This window comes from Pongo pygmaeus, chromosome 10 (assembly GCF_028885625.2).
Source record: "Pongo pygmaeus isolate AG05252 chromosome 10, NHGRI_mPonPyg2-v2.0_pri, whole genome shotgun sequence".
Lineage (NCBI taxonomy): Eukaryota > Metazoa > Chordata > Mammalia > Primates > Hominidae > Pongo > Pongo pygmaeus.
Genome location: NC_072383.2, coordinates 45,412,545 through 45,433,267, shown reverse-complemented (window position 1 = coordinate 45,433,267; position 20,723 = coordinate 45,412,545). Strand labels below are relative to the sequence as shown.

At 49.6% G+C, this 20,723-nt stretch overlaps 1 protein-coding gene across 3 annotated transcripts in view; it reads left to right on the top strand.

The window, feature by feature from the left end:
• The window catches only part of VDR (vitamin D receptor), a 63,002-nt gene extending 42,898 nt beyond the window's left edge, over nt 1-20,104 (top strand). For 2 of the 3 annotated variants that reach the window (XM_054443072.2, XM_054443071.2), the window contains exons 5-10: nt 3,928-4,112; nt 4,368-4,488; nt 5,805-5,976; nt 14,804-14,955; nt 15,156-15,272; nt 16,620-20,104. In XM_054443072.2, coding sequence (XP_054299047.1) covers nt 3,928-4,112; nt 4,368-4,488; nt 5,805-5,976; nt 14,804-14,955; nt 15,156-15,272; nt 16,620-16,879 — 1,007 coding nt within the window. In that variant the 3' untranslated portion in view covers nt 16,880-20,104. Of the gene's footprint in view, nt 1-855; nt 2,998-3,927; nt 4,113-4,367; nt 4,489-5,804; nt 5,977-14,803; nt 14,956-15,155; nt 15,273-16,619 lie in introns of those variants that run through there. The other variant, XM_054443073.2, reaches the window with a different exon arrangement.
• Nucleotides 20,105-20,723: the final 619 nt, after the last annotated feature.

Genomic DNA, 20,723 nt, shown 5'->3' with positions numbered 1-20,723 from the left:
AAACTCATGCACTTTAGATGCCTAATCACCAGACAGCCCAACACTCTTTCAGAACCTGTTTACTCTTATTCTAGGTCAATGGCTTCATATATCATATAGTGTCTTCCTATATGATAGTAATGACTTTTTAGGTTCAATCCATTGAAAAAATGATAAGAAATTTCCCATGAAATTAACAAGCTCTTTAAACAAATTATTTCATAAATCACAGTGCATTTGCTTATGTGAAAGACTTTAGACTTATTCAGTCCTCAAGCAATGTTGCCTTGCAGAAGGCTCATTGATTGGGCCTGTTTGAAACTGGTAGATCTCAGCATTTCTTCCTCTATTACCTCCATAGAAGATGGTGGTTGCTATTTGATGCAAGTGACTGGGAGGAATCATGTTATAGGGTTAAACTTGAACTTTCTTTGTCTCTTTAAAGTGGGTAATTTACAAGCTTTGTGACTTAATTTTATTTTCACACTCTTCAGATGGATTGGAACACAATGTGTGTCAAAACTCCATGGCTGAAAGCCAAGGTCCACTTACAACCAGATGTAATCAGACACAGTAGAGGGTAGTGGTTATGACCTTCCACTCCAGAACCAGACTGCCCAGGACTAAATACCGGTTTCACCACTGTTAGCTGTGTGACTTTCAGAAAGGTAGAAAGCCTCTCTGGGCCTCAGCTCCCTCATCTGCTAAATGGGAATAACAATAGCACCTGCCTTAAAGGGTTGTCATGAGGGCTAAATATATGAGTTAATATACAAAAGGCTCTTAGAATAGTGCCTCATAGATAGAAAAACTCTTTATGTGCTATTCAGCATTAAGAATATTTTCTTTTTATTACATCAAACTTGATCACCAGAACGTCTAGCTCCCAAGAGATCAGAAGTAAGTCTTAAGGTGGAGAAAGGCACACTTCCAGAGGCAGACACCAATAAGAAGACAACGCATAGCTTAACAAAGAGATGGACACCAGAAGCAAGAAAAGCAGCCCAAGAACTCCAAAGCCCAGCACGCCGAGCCATGCAACATGGGGCAGACAGCCTCCGACAACTCTGAGGCCATAACCTTGTCCTGCAATGTTCAGTAATTATTCAGAACGATACCTCTGAATCATCAAGGAAAGGTTATATGACGTTAAAAGTGTTCCGTTACAAGGTTTTCTGTCTTGAAAATCTTTCCATAACAATTGTTTCAATAAAAGAGGTCAGCTTTCTCAGCTCTCTGGTGCGCCAGGTGCCATTCACTACATTGCAGGAGACAAGCAGCACTAGAGTACTCACTAGCCTTTGCTGAACCAGGAAAATGATTTGCACACAGTTGGTGTAATGTGTGTGGATGCATTTGATGTTTGGTGTCAGACTACTGAGCAAGCACCACAGCCAGGTAGCCCCTCCGGTCTAGCCTTTATGGGGGAAATATAAGAATTGTAAGACAAAGGCCGGGCATGGTAGCTCACACCTGTAATCCCAGCACTTTGGGAGGCCGAGGCGGGCGGATCACCTGAGTTCAGGAGTTTGAGACCAGCCTGGCCAACATGGTGAAACCCCGTCTCTACTAAAAATACAAAAAAATTGGCCAGGAGTGGTGGCGTGTGCCTATAAGCCCAGGTACTCTGTAGCCTGAGGCAGGAGAATCGCTTAGAACCCGGGAGGTGGAGGTTGCAGTGAGCCGAGATGGTGCCACTGCACTCCAGCCTGGGTAATAGAGTGGTAGTCTGTGAAAGAAAGAAAGAAAGAAAGAAAGGAAGGAAGGAAGGAAGGAAGGAAGGAAGGAAGGAAGGAAGGAAGGAAAAGGAAGGGAGAGAAAAGAAAGAATTGTAAGACATGGACCCTGCCCTTAAGTAACTTGTAATCTAGAGAAAGAGACCTTGAACTTCTTGGGCTCCCTCCATAGGTAATGAATTGAAACCTGTGCTAACCATGAGTCTTACAGAGCAGAAGATAATTGGGTATCAGTGTGTGTGGGAAAGATTAAATATGTAGTAGGCATAGGAAATGAGGCTCAGCAGAAAAAAACAAGGCTTGGTGCAGATCAGGGCAATCAAGAAATGCTTCATGGAAAAATATGGCTATGATGTAGGCACTGAAGAACTGATAGAACTCCTACAGGTTTGGGGGAGAGGAGACCCAGCTGGACAGGCACCCAGCACAACTGGAAATGCCGGGGCAAGCATGAGCAGGTCATGTTCCCAGGTCAGCAGCAACGCCAGCATGCCCAGAACAGAGGCTGTGTCCAGAAGCACTAAGACATGAAGTCTGAAAGTTAGGAAGAAGCCAACTTTAGTTTGGACGTGGTCAGCAGTAGAGGCTGGGAAAAGTATCTGGGCAGGAGAATGGCATCACAGATCACTGGAAAGTTAGCAAAGTCCAGTCAGGCTGAGCTACGTGCCTGTAGACACCATGGTGTGGCTGGCAGAAACAGGCCTCCCTAACTCCGGTCCCCAGGTGAGCAGGAAAGACAAGACACCTAATCTTGGGCTCCCCAAGCGAGGGCTTACCCCCATTGCCTTCCCTGGATGCTCCCTGCCCCTTCCTCTCCCACCCTGCCTGACCTGGTAGGGTCTGTGCAGACACCCACTGTGGGAGGAGAGTTGGCAGCTGTTTGGGCAGGTGAGTCAGTCACCTAGGTGTGGTCTACTCCCCCGCTCCCTGTGGAGGGAAGTGCCATCTCTTGCAGCAGCGCTCGCTTTCCTGCCATGCCTGTGGCATTGGCTGTCCACTCCCTCCCAGCACAGGCTCTTCCTCACCCCACAGCTACTTCTCTCGTCCTCCCCCTACCTGAGGGCCTGGGCCAATGGACCTTTCTCGAAGCCTGGAACTCACTCACCCTGGGCTTCTGGTTCCTTTCTCTGCTCTTGTGAAACTCCCCAGTTCTGTGGGCAGATGCCCTGGCAGCAGCAGCACCGAGCAAGTAGCTACAGGCCGAGGGCCCCGGTGCCCACTCCTGCCGTCAGTGCTCAGCAAGCCACAGCCAGGAGGTCTGTTTGCCCAGCCGCCGTGCCAGGTACCTTTGCTCCCAGCATCCCCTCCACCCCCACAGCTGCCCCAGCACAGGGAGGCAGGCAGAAGCCTGCAGGTGGTGGTGGGGCTCTGTATGGCCCCACACCCTGATTAGTGGCTGGAGAGAACTTCTAAGATTAGAGCTGCAAGGCCTCACTGTTTGGGGCCTTCAAGAGGACTTGAAAACTTCCATGGACAGAAATGTCAAGGCTGTACAGGCTGGAGGAGGGGTGGTTTTGCAGAGAACCAAAGAGGTCTAGTCTTTCTATATTCCACAGTCCCATGTCTGGAAACCTGAATGTGGAGACAGCCATGTAGAGGAGTCCTCTCCACATCTCACTTCCAGTGCTATGAGAGCTCTGGCATCCTCTCTCCACCCTGATGTCTTCTTCAGGATCATGGAACATCAGGGTAGGGGAGAGAAGGGAACTAACATTTAGTGAGCATCTGCTCTGGGCCAGGCATGCATCCAGTTCTCAAATCAGTTCATCCTTTGAGGCAGGTGTTATTACTTCCGCCACCTGCATATCAACACAGACACACACACACACTTTATGGAAGAAGGTACAAGAAAGGAACCTTGGAAGAACTTATATGGTCCAAATCTCTCATTTTATAAACAAAAGAACAAAAGCCCAGAGAGTTTGCCCAAGGTCCCACAACTTGCTCTTGAGAACCCCGACTCCCTAAAGCCCAGACCATCCCCCCTCTCAAATCCTCTTTTTCTTGTTCTTGCATGTGCCTTCCTTTTCACCATACCAAACCCAATTTTTCTTCACACAGTGGAGTGGGAGTTTCCGTGGCAGGAGGACCCCCAAGGGAGCCCCGAGTGTTAAAGCCCCTCCTATCTTGGACCTTTACCCCCAACCGCAGGAGGAAGGTTTCCTGGAGGAGCTGCTGGCCGGCCCTCCTGACTCCCCTTCCCACCCCACAGTCATCCTGACAGATGAGGAAGTGCAGAGGAAGCGGGAGATGATCCTGAAGCGGAAGGAGGAGGAGGCCTTGAAGGACAGTCTGCGGCCCAAGCTGTCTGAGGAGCAGCAGCGCATCATTGCCATACTGCTGGACGCCCACCATAAGACCTATGACCCCACCTACTCCGACTTCTGCCAGTTCCGGGTATGTCTGCCTGCTGGGAGGATGAGCCAGTCCAGAGGAGAAGCACTAGTGGAGCCAGGGCCCAGTGAGTAGGGACAGAGGGCAGGAGACATCCTGAACAGAACTGGGGTAGGGACGGAGGCTGCTCTGCCCCCTGGCACTGGGAGGCTTCGCCTTCCCATAGACCTTCCTCAAAGCCATTCCTATCAGAGATCAGGGCCAAGGTAGGAAGGCAACCCCGAAATGTGGGTCTGAGACCCCATCTTTCCCTTCCAGCCTCCAGTTCGTGTGAATGATGGTGGAGGGAGCCATCCTTCCAGGCCCAACTCCAGACACACTCCCAGCTTCTCTGGGGACTCCTCCTCCTCCTGCTCAGATAACTGTATCACCTCTCCAGGTAAGCAGGACTTCAGTCCTCCATAGAGTAAGAGAGCGGGGGTGAGGAGTCCACCGGACCTGCCCTGGGGCTGCTGGATGGAAGGAGGTGGAAGGCTCCCTAATGGAAACTTACATAAATACTGTGCGCTATGCAGTGTCCTCACAACAGCCCCTCTGTTACAGAAGGAGGTGACTTGCCCAAGGGCCCACACTGAGGAAGAGGCCAAGCTGGGATTCCAGCTGTGTAGCATCGGCCTCCCGGGCCCATGCTGTTTCCTCTAAGCCAGGCTTCAGCCCATGGCCCCCTCCCTGGAGGTGACCTGCTTCCTTTAAGTGATATTTTAATCCTGGGCCTTTCAGAAGGTGAAATTTGGAGTGGGAAGATGAATGTGTTGGTCCCATTGAGGTCCACCTTCCACCTGAGCTCTGGGGACCACTCTGGCCCTGGAGGACCTGTCCCCTCCAGCTCAGCTGAGAGTCTGGGAGGCATCATGCTTTCCTTCCTTTTTTTTTAAAAAAAAACACATATGTATATTCAGAAAAGAAATTGTGCTGTATACAATCTGAAGACTTGCTTTTTTTTATATTGCATTGTTTTTCCATACCAGTTAGTACGCATCCAGAATATAATTTTTAAAGGCTGCATAGTATTCTGGAATACAATAATGTACCTAATCCCCTACCATTGGATATCTGGATTATTTCTCAGTGTTTTAATAAGATAACAGTATACTTGTAGCTAAATATTTACACTTATCAGAAATTTTCCCTTACAATGAATTCCAGGAAGTGTGATTACTGGTCAAAGAGTACACACAATTATTTGACTAATGTAAAATAGCTTTCTAGAGTACCTTCAGTAATGTGCATCTCCTTTAGCACCCCAGCCCTCATAAGCATTGCCTAATTTCCTGCATCTTTATAAATACTGGCATCAATATTTAAACATTTTTGTTTCTGGTTTGTAGGTGAAAAGTATAGATGTTCTACACTGCAGTTCTTTGATCATTAGCAAGGTTGAACATTTTTTTCCATGGCTTGATGGGTCCCAAATTCTTTTTTGATTGAGATCTGTAGGAACAGCACACAGTCTGCTTGAGGAAGTCTCATTGCTCTGAGTGTCTCTGGCTCTTTGATTTTACTGCCTTATGCTGCTGAAAGAGGCAGAGAAAGTCCCAGAGGGAAGCCTGGGGCTGAAGGGTGACCTGTGGAGTCACTGTGGGATTCCCAACTGGCTCTGCTGCCAGGGCACACCAAGTCTTTGCAGGGTCTGGCAGGAGGGGGCCTTGTCCAGGTATCCTTAAATAGCTCCTTCTCTTCCGTCATCTCCCCCAGACATGATGGACTCATCCAGCTTCTCCAATCTGGATCTGAGTGAAGAAGATTCAGATGACCCTTCTGTGACCCTAGAGCTGTCCCAGCTCTCCATGCTGCCCCACCTGGCTGACCTGGTCAGTTACAGCATCCAAAAGGTCATTGGCTTTGCTAAGATGATCCCAGGATTCAGGTAAGAAACTTCTGCAATCTCTGGGGAACAGAGTCAGAGTCCTAGACTGAGCTACAAGAAGGGTTGGAGATCACTCATCCACCACTTCTTTTTTTTATTTTTTTATTTTTTAAACGGAGTCTCGCTCTGTCACGCAGGCTGGAGTGCAGCGGCGCGATCTCGGCTCACTGCAACCTCCGCCTCTTAGGTTCAAGCGATTCTCCTGCCTCAGCCTCCCAAGTAACTGGGACTACAGGCACCAGACACCATGCCCGGCTAATTTATTTATTTATTTATTTATTTATTTATTTATTCCAGACAGAGTCTTGCTCTTACGCCCAGGCTGGAGTGCAGTGGCACTATCTCGGCTCACTGTAACCTCCGCCTCCCAGGTTCAAGTGATTCTCCTGCCTCAACCTCCTAAGTAGCTGGGATTACAGGTGTGCGCCACCAAGCCCAGCTAATTTTTGTATTTTTAGTAGAGACAGGGTTTTACCACGTCGGCCAGGCTGCTCTCGATCACCTGACCTCAAGTGATCCACCCACCTCAGCCTCCCAAAGTGCTGAGATTACAGGCATGAGCCATCGTGCCCTGCCCTAATTTTTTTATTTTTAGTAGAGATGGAGTTTTGCCATGTTGGCCAGGCTGCTCTCAATCACCTGACCTCAAGTGATCCACCCACCTCAGCCTCCCAAAGTGCTGGGATTACGGGCATGAGCTACGGCAGCCAGCCTCCGTTGCTTCTTTAAAATAGAGATTCAGGCCCTGCCTTAGACCTGCGAAATCAGAATCTCTGGCGTAGGCCCAGAAATCTGTATTTAGAAAGTGCAGCCTGTCGTGCGTTACTCTGCAGGCCAGCATTGGAGAGCTAGTCCATCTCTGCACTTTCTGGATGATGGTGTGGAAACCCAGAGAGGTCCAATGGCCAGCCAGGATCCCTTCCAGGTGTTGGAGCCAGCATGTCAGAGCCGGGCCTAGAACTCCCAGCTCACTGCTGTGTTCACTCCAGCTGGCTTGACTGGAATCCTCATATTATCTCTTTAAATTCAACAATATGATTCCTCCACACCCCAACTCGGAGAGCAGAATGAAGTAATAGAGAGGAGAAGGGCTTGGCCATGTAGACTTGTGAAACAGTCTAGGAATCCTGGAGAGAGATAGGTTTACTGGCATATATGACCCTGGCATCCTTCACCAAAATGTACATTTAAAGACCATTTCCTGGCTGGGCACGGTGGCACATGCCTATAATCCCAATACTTTGAGAGACTGAGGTAGGAGGATTGCTTCAGCCCAGGAGTTCCAGACCAGCCTGAGCAACACAGTGAGACCTCTTCTCTACAAAAAAAAACAATTTATAAATTAGCCAGGTGTGGTTGCGCATGCCTATAGTCCCACCTACTAGGGAGGCTGAGGCAGGAGGATCACTTGAGCCCAGGAGGTCAAGGCTGCAGCGATCCATGATTGCACCACTGCACTCCAGCCTGGGCAACAGAGCAAGACCCTGTCTCAAAAAAGAAAAAAATAAAGACCATTTCCTAACCATACTGATACATTTTTGCCAAAATATATAAGTATAAGGAGTTCTACGGGAGAAAGGATCCTCCTTTATCAATTCATTAATATAAATTTCATTCATTTATTCCTATGTTTTATTGTTTTAACAACAATACTGTATATAATACTTATATTTAAATACTCATGCAGTGTTAATATTCTTTTTTTTTTTTCTTTTTTGAGACGGAGTTTCGCTCTTTTCACCCAGGCTGGAGTGCAATGGCGCGATCTCAGCTCACTGCAACCTCTGCCTTCCAGGTTCAAGCAATTCTCCTGCCTCAGCCTCCCAAGTAGCTGGAACTACAGGAGCATGCCACCATGCCTGGTTAATTTTTTGTTTTTTTTTTTTTTGAGACAGAGTCTCTCTCTTGTTGCCCAGGCCAGAGTACAATGACGCGATCTCAACTTACTGCAACCTCTGCCTCCTGGGTTCAAGCAATTCTCCTGCCTCAGCCTCCTGAGTAGCTGAAATTACAGGCACGCACCACCACGCCTGGCTAGTTTTGTATTTTTAGTAGTAGAGATGGGGTTTCACCATCTTGGCCAGGCTGGTCTTGAACTTCTGACCTCAGGTGATCTGCCGGCCTCAGCTTCCCAAAGTGCTGGGATTACAGGCGTGAACCACCATGCCCAGCCAATATTCTTTTTTTTTTTTTTTTTTTTTTTTTTTTGAGACAGAGTCTCGCACTGTCGCCTAGGCTGGAGTGCAGTGGCACGATCTCGGCTCACTGCAAGCTCCGCCTCCTGGGTTCACGCCATTCTCCTGCCTCAGCCTCCCGAGTAGCTGGGACAACAGGCGCCCGCCACTATGCCCGGCTAATTTTTTTGTATTTTTAGTAGAGACAGGGTTTCACCGTGTTAGCCAAGATGGTCTTGGTCTCCTGACCTCGTGATCTGCCCGTCTCGGCCTCTCAAAGTGCTGGGATTACAGGCATGAGCCACTGCCGGCCAATATTCTTAAAACAATAGAGTATTGACACATTTAATAGATGTGTTGGGAAATGGCTATATTTATGTATATTTGTATCTTCATTCTTCCCCAAAGTTCATTTGGTATATTGCCATAAAATACATAAACAATATGGTTGAGAAAGAGAAGTAAATCAATCTCAAGCAATGTTATTGTCTTTCAAGTAGCAGCAATAGCTGTATTTCCGGCAGGAGGGGCAAAATGCTTCCTAGATACTAATGCTCAGATTCAGTGCTGGAATACGGGGAGCTGGAAAATGAGTTAACATTGCTGGCTCTGGATGGAAACAGATTATGAGGTGCCATATATTGATGTATGGCCCTCTTAGCTGTGTAGAAAAGCCATGAGTTATTGCCTAAATTAATGCCTTGCCAGTGAGATGATGGTCATTCACAGAACTAAACCCAGAACTTTCCAGTTTGTTTCTGCCCTGAGAAAACCGGCTCTGTGTTATTTTATGCCTCTCACCAACCCAAATATCAGAAATTTTTTGATGCTCTTCCCCTGCAACTAATGTGAAAATGGTGAAGAAGAGAAAACTGGCAGACAGTGCTGAGACACTCCTACTGCATTGCACATTTTGGTTGTAGTGATAGGAGCGAGGGCCCCTCTGGCAGGCAGGCAGGCAGGAGCAAGCGACAGATCTTGTGTGAGCCCGGCATTGCTCTGAGCCCGGGGTTTACCCTCAGAGGCTTTCCTTGGAACTGACAACACATTCCGTAGAGCACAAGTTCCAACTCCCTCCTCCACGCTTCACGTTACTGTTTGCAAACTCCACATATTCCAAAGTCTTGTTTTGTGTAAACGGCTAGGGAAAAAACACAGAAGCACTTGACTTCCATCCTCATGTCAGACAGCAGTCCTCGTCTACACAGGCTTCATCTTTCCCTGCTCTAGTGGGGAGTAGGACAGAGGGCCCCCGCGGCCCTTTCCAGATACAGTGATTCCAGGTTCAGTGATTCCAATGGTGGCTGAGATTGCACACACGGGAAAGCTGTCCTAAAAAGAAAGTTACTCATTAAATCAGATTACTCCAATGCTGCCCCCTTCACTAAGGAACCCCAGCCTCCAATTTCTCCCATGCTCAAGGCCCCTATCCATTGCCCTCCCACATGTACCCTGACACAAATAGCACTACTCTCAGTTTCTCTTCCTGAGGTTAAGTTGAAGTTTGCCCTCTTCCTTTCATCATGTTCCCCTCTGTCCGCTAGTCTGTCCTTGCAACTCATGGCTAAAGTGAGGTACATATGGGCAGGTACAGGAGCTGCCCAGCCATTGATGCAAAATGGGTTAAACTGATCCTGAACATGCTAGGGTTGGCTTCTCTGTCTTCAGTATGACTTGAGAAGTCCCAGAGCAGAAGGTATGCCAACGAAAATGGAGCAGGCCTTGCTAAGAGAGCTTGCAAGGACACTGGTATGGACATTCTCTGTGACTGGACAGAGGTAATGCTGAGCCTGGACTGGAGCCCAAACCTAGGCTCCAACTGGGCCCAGGGTGGGCCAGCCCAGTAGCTCTCTGGTTCTGCTGCTTTCCACACCTAGGGGTTCTATTGTTCCAAGACATAGAAGAACAGTGGCTGCATCCCTGGTGGCTTTGATCTTGCTGCCTGCAGGCAGGGGCGGAGGGTGTGGGGAAGGCAGGATGAGACTTCTGTGTGGGTGTGTGGGGGCACAGGATGAGTCTCCATTGTGGGCATGAGACCAACGTGGGGCGGGGCTGGATGGGCTGTTCTGGGTGTGAACTGCGCTACAGTGTGGCCTTGGCCTGCTCTCTCCTCCCATCTCTCCTCCCTTAGCCTCTCAGTCTCACCCCACAAATCTGCCTCCCTGCTGGCACTGCAAATGAAATGCATGGAGGAGGCGGCATCAGCAGCAGCATCTAAATGGCCAAGAGCAGCCTTAGATCCGAGGACTTAGGACCCCCAGGCTTCACTGACAAGTAAAGTACACAAGAGACCAGGCCTCATAAGCTGCAGCCCTGCCCTCTTCTGCTAAATGCCTTCACCTTCATTGCCATTTCCATACCTAGGGAAGAGCCCTGGGGGTTATCATGCTTCCTTCGTGCTGTGCCTTTTCTCCACATTCATTTCTTCATCCATCCAACAAATAGCTTTCTTACATAAACTGTGAGGGACAAAAGTTGTTGAGAAGACAGTCCCTGGCATCCAGGGATTTGGTGTCTGATGAAAGAGATAGACATGTAAACAATTGCTGCAAGGAGATAAGAGCCCTGCTACAAGCCTGCTGGAGGTACCGTGGGAATGCGGGAGGGGAGGGGCCGGGCTCTGCCTCTGAGGGTGGGAAAGATGAAACAGCAACACAATTCCAGGCACATCTCGGGTGCCCAGAAGGGGCTGCAGGCGTGAAGACAGAGGAGGGTGCAAATGTCACACAGGTGAGGGAGGGGGAATGGAGCTGTGCCGATGCCTATCATCATGGAACAAGCTCTCTTATGGCTTCCCCTGTAACTCCACCTCTACTCACACCCCGCCACCATCCCTGGTCCCGGCTGTGAGCTGTATTTAGAAAGGCCCTGTATTTCCAGGCTGTGGGCAGTCATTTGGGGTCGTTTTGGGTTTGTGTTCCTAGCAGCAGGATGTCTGGATCACAAAAGCAGTGATCCCACTGAAGTCTCTCTGACCCGCATCCATGGAAGGTGTGTTCACTGCTGGTCATCTGTTTGAGTGGGGCACTCAACAAAAGGCTATGTATAAAGATATTCCTCCCAGAATTACCTATGATAGCAAAAATTGGAAGCAATCAAAATGTTCAAAAATAGATAAATGGAAGACTGGCTCAATAACTTAGAGTATACTGTTATGATGTAACATCATGCAACCCTCTAAGAACTGGGCTAAATAATTTTGAGTGATATAGGAAGTAGGATAAAGAATTAGTATAAGCTCCAGTATGTTAAACATATACTCCTTCTCTCTATGTATATTTGTGGGTATATATATATTTGCACAGAAAAAAGACAGGAAGGTGCCAGGCACAGTGGCTCACACCTATAATCCCAGAACTTTGGGAGGCCAAGGCGGGCAGGACTCACTTGAGGTCAGGAGTTCAAGAGCAGCCTGGCCAACATGGTGAAACCCCATATCTACTAAAAGTACAAAAATTAGCCGGATGTGGTGGCACATGCCTGTAGTCCCAGCTTCTCCACAGGCTGAGACAGGAGAATTGCCTGAACCCGGGAAGCAGAGATTGCAGTGAGCCGAGATTGCACCACTGCACTCCAGCCTGGGTGACAGAGCAAGACTGTCTCAAAAATAAATAAATAAATAAATAAATAAGAAAAAAAGACAGGAAGAAAATACACCAAAATGTGAAGTGTGGTTATGAGCAAATTTAATGTTTTTACATTTTTATGTATTTTCCAAAGATTTGATAATGAGTATGTTTTACTTGTATAATGAGTCAAAACAAAAATGGGAATGGTGTTCATTTTTGTTTTTTAAATGTGGATTGAGCATCTAGAGAAAAGTGACAAGGATGGTGAGATGTTTAGACATTGTGTCATTAGACTATCTGAAGGAGGACACGGTAGTTTTCCTTTTTAAAAAACTCCATTAGCTATGGTTCAAAGGAAGTCCCATGGCTAGTGGAGAAATCTGGTTCTGGGTTTATTGAGCACAAACTATAAACCACAAATGAGTGTACCATCACGTGGGTTGTAGCTCAATAGAAGACGTCATTAATCTCGGCGATAACAACCCCATGGCTGTGTCCAGAGGCCCTGAGCTCCCTGACCCTAGGAGAGTCCTGCAGAGGTTATGTAGGAGCCATCTCTAAGAGTTCCTAAGAGGGGCCCTCCAACTCTGGCACGTTGTGATTTTTTTCAATACAGATCCTTTGCTGGCCATCCTGATCATGCAAGCCTTCTCATTCCCCACCATCTGTCACCCACTGATACAACACTCTCATCAGTTAATATCAGCTTCCTGTCTTTCTATATAAACATGCAGCCTTTGAGGGGATGACAGCCTATCTACAGGATATCCAGGAGGAAGCAGACAGTCAGGAAGAGAAAGGGAGTAAAAGCCAGAAGCAAGCTGATTTGTGAGCCCTGCCTTTTCCTCGCCATTGTTCAGACAAGCCCATTCGTGACTCAGAATAGTGGAACTAGTCATTGGCCTCTCAAATCATCAACGCATCTCTATTGATCATCTTGTGCTGACAGCTCAATGGTCAGTGTGTGGGCAACAGTAAGGCGATTAAGAGGAGGTGCTGGCCCCCAAGTAACTTACAAACAAGAGTAGAAAACAAGTGGCTGGGCGCAGTGGCTCACGCTATAATCCCAGCTCCTTGGGAGGCTGAGGCAGGCAGATCATCTGAGGTCAGGAGTTTGAGACCAGCCTGGCCAACATGGCAAAACCCCGTCTCTACTAAAAATACAAAAATTAGCTGAGTGTGGTGGCGGGTGCCTGTAATCCCAGCTACTCAGGAGGCTGAGGTAGGAGAATTGCTTGAACCTGGGAGGTGGAGGTTGCAGTGAGCCAAGATCTCACCACTGCACTCCAGTCTGGGCAACAGAGCAAGACTCTGTCTCAAAAAAAAAAAAAAAAAAAGGAGTAGAAAACAAGCACGTAAAGAGCAGAACTGGAGGAGAAGGGCAAAATAAGAGCACCAGCAATGTTCAAGGCGTCACAACGACATGGCCCTAACTGTGCTGAAGAGTCAAAAGGTGCGGGGCTCCAACGGAAAACACAGTGGATTCAGGACCAGAAAAACAAAATGGAGAATTAGAAGGGTATTCCTGGCTGGAGCTGTAGTATGCTCAAAGGCGTGGTGATGGCTGGGTGCAGTGGCTCACACCTGTAACCCTGGTCCTTTGAGAGGCCAAGATGAGAGGATCACTTGAGGCCAGGAATTTGAGACCAGCCTGGGCCACATAGCGAGACACCATCTCTACAAAAAAATTTAAAAGTTAGCTAGGCATACACCTGCAATCCCAGCACTTTGGGAGGCCTAGGCAGGCGGATCACAAGGTCAGGAGATTGAGACCATCCTGGCTAACACTGTGAAACCTCGTCTCTACTAAAAATACAAAAAAAATTAGCCGAGCATGGTGGCAGGCACCTGTAGTCCCAGCTACTCGGGAGGCTGAGGCAGGAGAATGGCGTGAACCCAGGAGGCGGAGCTTGCAGTGAGCCGAGATCGCGCCACTGCACTCCAGCCTGGGCGACAAAGTGAGACTCCGTCTCCAAAAAAATTAGCTAGGCATGGTGGTGTGCACCTGTAGTCCCAGCTACTTAGGAGGCTGAGGCAGGAGGATTGCTCAAGCCCAGGAGTTTGAGGCTGCAGTAAGCCATAATCATTCTGTTGCACTCCAGCTTGTGTGACAGAACAGGACACTGTCTCTAAAAATACTAATAAAAGAAAATTAGCTGAGCATGGTGGCGCATGCTTGTAGTCTTAGCTATTCGGAAGGCTGAGGTGGGAGACTCACTTGAGCCCAGGAGTTTGAGGCTATAGCATGCTATGATCATAACACTGCACTCCAGCCTCAGCAACAGAGTGAGATCCTGTCACAAGAAAAAAAAAAAGGCACAGTGAGAACACACAGCATCTGAATGTGGAGTGGCATGATGCTGCTAGAATGGAAGGTTGGTGGAGTCTACCATGGGAAAGGGAGTTGGAATGAGAGATTGGAGCCAAGTTAGGGAGTGTGGGCCTGATCCTAGGATGTTTGAGAGTCAGTGAAGATTTCTGAGTGAAAGAGGACATTAACCTGCAGCAGTGGTAAGAAAGATGAATGAGAGACTGGAGAGACACAAGTCTGGGATTCCTGTAAGAGGCTATTGGAAAAGACCCTGGAGCTCTGAACCAGAGCACTCCTGGTAGGAGTGGGAATAAGATCACGGGCTCGAGAGACATCCTGGAGACAGAGTTGGCTGAATTTACTACTGAGAAGGACTGGAGGACAGGAGAAGGGAGAGGAGGAGAAAACTTGGGTGTTGTTGAAGATACCATGGCCCTACCTTTTGCAGACCACCATATTCATGCCTCAACGCTGGGAGCTTCCCTGCGCTCCGTTTCCTGTGCCCCATACCTCTGGCTGCTTGGTCTCCGAGTTTTTCTTGTCTTAGTAACTGAGCTACTTCACTTCTGGCCTTGGCACATGATCACAGTGTTGAACTGTTCTCTCTCAAGGAACACTCTTGTCCCTTCCAGCCAGGCTGCGAGCTCCTCGATGAAAGACCCAGGGTGCATGTTGGTGCCCAGCAGGTGTATACCTGTCAAAACACTAAACTGATTTGTGTGGCTTGAAGGCGTTGACTGGTAACCTGACCTCCCTCCCTCCCTCCCCTGCAGAGACCTCACCTCTGAGGACCAGATCGTACTGCTGAAGTCAAGTGCCATTGAGGTCATCATGTTGCGCTCCAATGAGTCCTTCACCATGGATGACATGTCCTGGACCTGTGGCAACCAAGACTACAAGTACCGCATCAGTGACGTGACCAAAGGTATTCCTAGACTCCACCTCCAACTTTTCCAGCTCCCAGACTCTGGCTCCACCCGTCCTGGGGTTTGGGCTTCAATCAGATACGTGGGAGGGAGTTAGGCACCAACAGGGAGAGAAGGGCGAGGGTCAGACCCATGGGGTTGGAGGTGGGTGGGCGGCTCCTCAGCTCTGCCCACAGTGCCTGGCCATTGTCTCTCACAGCCGGACACAGCCTGGAGCTGATTGAGCCCCTCATCAAGTTCCAGGTGGGACTGAAGAAGCTGAACTTGCATGAGGAGGAGCATGTCCTGCTCATGGCCATCTGCATCGTCTCCCCAGGTATGGGGCCAGGCAGGGAGGAGCTCAGGGACCTGGGGAGCGGGGAGTATGAAGGACAAAGACCTGCTGAGGGCCAGCTGGGCAACCTGAAGGGAGATGTAGCAAAAGGAGAGGCAGAGAAGGAAATACCTACCTTGCTGGTTTGCAGAGCCCCAGTGGTGTGTGGACGCTGAGGTGCCCCTCACTGCCCTTGGCTCTGCCTTGCAGAGTTTGCAGGTGATTCGTAGGGGGGATTCTGAGGAACTAGATAAGCAGGGTTCCTCGGGCCACACACAGGCCTGCGCGTTCCCAATACTCAGGCTCTGCTCTTGTGTGAACTGGGCTCAACATTCCTGTTATTTGAGGTTTCTTGCGGGCAGGGTACAAAACCTTGGAGTCTAAGAGATGGTTCTGCCTATATAGTTTACCTGATTGATTTTGGAGGCAGCGTGCTGTGACCCTTGACCTCTTCTGCTGGGTAGAGGTGAGAAGAGGGAGAAAAGGCCGAAGAGGAAGTTATTGTGACCTTGGGGACATGATGTCGGTGATGAGGTCCAAAGAGGGGCGGCCCTGCCTCAGCCTGTGCTGTGTTTAGGGAACAAGCTAGTGGCCTCTGCCCAGGGATGCTTTCCTGGACTGGAGGCTCAAGGAATGGAGGTGGGCTCCTCTACCCCTGCCCAGCCAGCCTTCCCTCGTTCATTCATCCACTTAGCAACAATTTATTGAGCACCTATTAGGTACCAGGCACTATGCTAGGTACTGGGGTTCAGCAGCAAACGGGACACAGGCTCCTCTCCCATGAAGCTTAGGAGGAAACATGAAACAAATGTTATTTAATGACTAATTCCTAACAAGGCAAGAGTTTTAAAAATAAAGTAAGTGATACTACAGAAGGGTAGAATAGAAGGAGGGAAGCTGACGTGGTCTGGGCCACGGAGGTAGAGTGTTGCCAGGAATGGCCTTTTGGAGGAAGACCTTTAAAACTGTTATCCAAAGGATCAGTAAGAGTCTGGCAAAGATAGCAGAGCAGAGTTCCAAGCAGAGGGAGCACAGATGTGAATCCTGGTGGCCAGAGAACACGGCGCATCGGGACGCTGAGGGATGGACAGAGCATGGACCGGGAGCAAGGCCAGGCAGGGACAGGGCCAGGTGGGCCCATGGAAGGACCTGGGACTGGATCCTAAATGCATGGAGAAGTCACTGGAGGGCTTTGGGGCCGGGCAGTGGTATCACCGGTCAGCAGTCATAGAGGGGTGGCCTAGGGGGTGCTGCCGTTGAGTGTCTGTGTGGGTGGGGGGTGGTGGGATTGAGCAGTGAGGGGCCCAGCTCAGAGCTCCTGTGCCTTCTCCTCTGCCCCCGTGCCCACAGATCGTCCTGGGGTGCAGGACGCCGCACTGATTGAGGCCATCCAGGACCGCCTGTCCAACACACTGCAGACCTACATCCGCTGCCGCCACCCGCCCCCGGGCAGCCACCTGCTCTATGCCAAGATGATCCAGAAGCTAGCCGACCTGCGCAGCCTCAATGAGGAGCACTCCAAGCAGTACCGCTGCCTCTCCTTCCAGCCTGAGTGCAGCATGAAGCTCACGCCCCTTGTGCTCGAAGTGTTTGGCAATGAGATCTCCTGACTAGGACAGCCTGTGGCGGTGCCTGGGTGGGGGCTGCTCCTCCAGGGCCACGTGCCAGGCCCAGGGCTGGCGGCTACTCAGCAGCCCTCCTCACCCCATCTGGGGTTCAGCCCCTCCTCTGCCACCTCCCCTGTCCACCCAGCCCATTCTCTCTCCTGTCCAACCTAACCCCTTTCCTGCAGGCCTTTCCCCAGTCCCTTGAGACCTCAGCCATGAGGAATTGCTGTTTGTTTGACAAAGAAACCCAAGTGGGGGCAGAGGGCAGAGGCTGGAGGCAGGGTTTTGCCCAGAGACGCCCCCACCACTGCATAAGTGGCTGCTGACTGATGTTGAGGGAACAGGCAGAAGATATGCATCCATTCCTCAGGGACAGAGACACCTGCACCTCCCCCCACTGCAGGCCCCCCGTGTCCAGAGCCTAGTGGGGTCTCCCTCTCCTGCCTACTCACGATGAATAATCGGCCCACAGCTCCCACCCCACCCCCTTCAGTGCCCACCAATATCCCATTGCCCTGGTTATATTCTCACGGGCAGTAGCTGTGGTGAGGTGAGTTTTCTTCCCATCACTGGAGCACCAGGCATGAACCCACCTGCTGAGAGACCCAAGGAGGAAAAACAGACAAAAACAGCCTCACAGAAGAATATGGATGGTGGCCACAGCTGTCCCTGTCACCAAGCCCACAGTTCCTCGCCCTGGATCTAAGGGGTTGGTTGAGGTGGAAGCCCTCCTTCCACGGATCCATGTAGCAGGACTGAATTGTCCCCAGTTTGCAGAAAAGCACCTGCCGACCTCGTCCTCCCCCTGCCAGTGCCTTACCTCCCGCCCAGGAGAGCCAGCCCTCTCTGTCCTCCTCGGATCACCGAGAGTAACCGAGAGTCTGCTCCCCCCACCCCCTCCCCACTTCCAGTCTGGAGAAGCAGTGAGCCGCATCTTCTCCACCTGGCAGGGTGGGATGGAGGAGAAGAATTTTCAGACCCCAGCGGCTGAGTAATGATCTCCCTGCCGCCTCAATGTGGTTTCAAGGCCGCTGTTCACCCACAGGGCTAAGAGCTAGCGCTGCCGCACCCCAGAGTGTGGGAAGGGAGAGCGGGGCAGTCTCGGGTGGCTAGTCAGAGAGAGCGTTTGGGGGTTCCATGATGGTAGGGTAGGGTGCCTTCTTATTCTCACTCCACCATCCAAAAGTCAAAAGGGGCCCGTGAGGCAGGGGCGGAATGATACAACTTCAAGTGCATGCTCTCCTCCGCAGCCAGCCCAGCCCAGCTGGTGGGAAGCGTCTGTCTGTTTACTCCAAGGTGAGGTCCTTGTGAGAGTGAGCTGTAGGTGTGCGGGACCGGTACAGAAGGGCGTTCTTCGACGTGGATCACAGAGGCTTCTTCAGATCAGTGCTTTGAGTTTGCGGAATGCGGCCGCATTCCCTGCGTCACTAGGAATGTTAAAGTCAGTGGGAACGTGACCGCCCCAACTCCTGGAAGCTGTGTCCTTCCACCTGCATCTGCAGTTCCCTGAAAACCCAGGGAGGAATCAGACTTCACACTGCAAGAGCCTTGGTGTCCACTGGCCCAATGTCTCTCAGAATGCTTCAGGTGGAAAAACATCTGAAAGCCACCTTCCTTACTGCAGAATAGCATATATATCGTTTAATCTTAAATTTATTAGATATGAGTTGTTTTCAGACTCAGACTCCATTTGTATTATATTTTAATATACAGGGTAGCAGGTACCACTGATTTGGAGATATTTATGGGGGGAGAACTTACATTGTGAAACTTCTGTACATTAATTATTATTGCTGTTGTTATTTTACAAGGGTCCAGGGAGAGACCCTTGTTTGATTTTAGCTGCAGAACTTATTGGTCCAGCTTGCTCTTCAGTGGGAGAAACACTTGTAAGTTGCTAAACGAGTCAATCCCCTCATTAAGGAAAACTGACAGAGGAGGGCCTGACTCACCCAAGCATATATAACTAGTTAGAAGTGGGCCAGGACAGGCCGGGCGCGGTGGCTCACGCCTGTAATCCCAGCAGTTTGGGAGGTCGAGGCGGGTGGATCACCTGAGGTCGGGAGTTCGAGACCAGCCTGACCAACATGGAGAAACCCTGTCTCTATTAAAAATACAAAAAAAACAAAACAAAAAAAAATAGCCGGGCATGGTGGCGCATGCCTGTAATCCCAGCTACTCAGGAGGCTGAAGCAGAAGAATTGAACCCAGGAGGTGGAGGTTGCAGTGAGCTGAGATCATGCCATTAGTCTCCAGCCTGGGCAACAAGAGCGAAACTCTGTCTTAGAAGTGGACCAGGACAGGACCAGACTTTGGAGTCATGGTCCGGTGTCCTTTTCACTACACCATGTTTGAGCTCAGACCGCCATTCTCATTCCCCAGGTGGCTGACCCAGTCCCTGGGGGAAGCCTTGGATTTCAGACAGAGCAAGTCTGGATCTGGGACCCTTTCCTTCCTTCCCTGGCTTGTAACTCCACCAACCCATCAGAAGGAGAAGGAAGGAGACTCACCTCTGCCTCAATGCGAATCAGACCCTGCCCCACCACGACGTGGCCCTGGCCTGCTGGGCTCTCCGCCTCAGCCTTGTATAATGCTGTTGCCTCATCTATAACATGCATTTGTCTTTGTAATGTCGCCACCTTCCCAGCTCTCCCTCTGGCCCTGCCTTCTTCAGGGAACTCCTGGGAATATCAGTTACTCAGCCCTGGGCCCCACCACCTAGGCTACTCCTCCAAAGGAAGTCTAGGAGCTGGGAGGAAAAGAAAAGAAGGGAAAATGAGTTTTTATGGGGCTGAACTGGGAGAAAAGGTCATCATCGATTCTACTTTAGAATGAGAGTGTGAAAATAGACATTTGTAAATGTAAAACTTCTAAGGTATATCATTATAACTGAAGGAGAAGGTGCCCCAAAATGCAAGATTTTCCACAAGATTCCCAGAGACAGGAAAATCCTCTGGCTGGCTAACTGGAAGCATGTAGGAGAATCCAAGTGAGGCCAACAGAGAAGGCAGGAATGTGTGGCAGATTTGATGAAAGCTAGAGATATGGCAGTGAAAGGATGTAAACAGTGCCTGCTGAATGATTTACAAAGAGAAAAAAAGTTTGCCAGAAGTTTGTCAAGTCAACCAATGTAGAAAGCTTTGCTTATGGTAATAAAAATGACTCATACTTATATAGTACTTACTTTGTTGCAAGTACTGCTGTAAATAAATGCTTTATGCAAACCAATTTGCCTTATCCTTATAAGGACCTTATGGGAGATGAATCATTATTACCCCCATTTGACAGAAGGGATAGCTTGAGTAATGCCACACTAGCAAGGGATGGGATTTGAACCTTTGGCAGCTAGCTTCAGAAGCCACAAATTAACTGCTACATTGTCCTGCTTCCCATTGAGTTGGGGGACCTGACAGATGACTGATGGTCTTGCTAGCTCTCTCACAGACAGAAGATAAAAGAGGTTCCCATTCCTAAAGCAGGCCCTGAGCTGGGAAAGTTAGAGGTGCTGGACCAAACTGTGCTCTACTCCCAGGAAGTGTGCAGTCAATATGACACCTACGTGAGACCCTCAAAAATGAAAACCAAACAGCTATTGGCAAAACTGTGTCTGCCATTACAGATGGCGGCTGTGCCAGTGACCTGGAGGATTACAAATCACTGCTGTGCAGAAACAGGACTCCTAAGGGGCCCAACTTACGCCGATGCACTCCACTCTGCTTCCCAAGGAAGTGGGGTTTATGATGAAGGATAGCGTTGCTAGGCACAGTAAACAAGAATAACCAACAGCATTGTGATCTGAAAATAAGGAAATCATGCCAGCTAATGTATTGATTTAGGACAAGTTGGC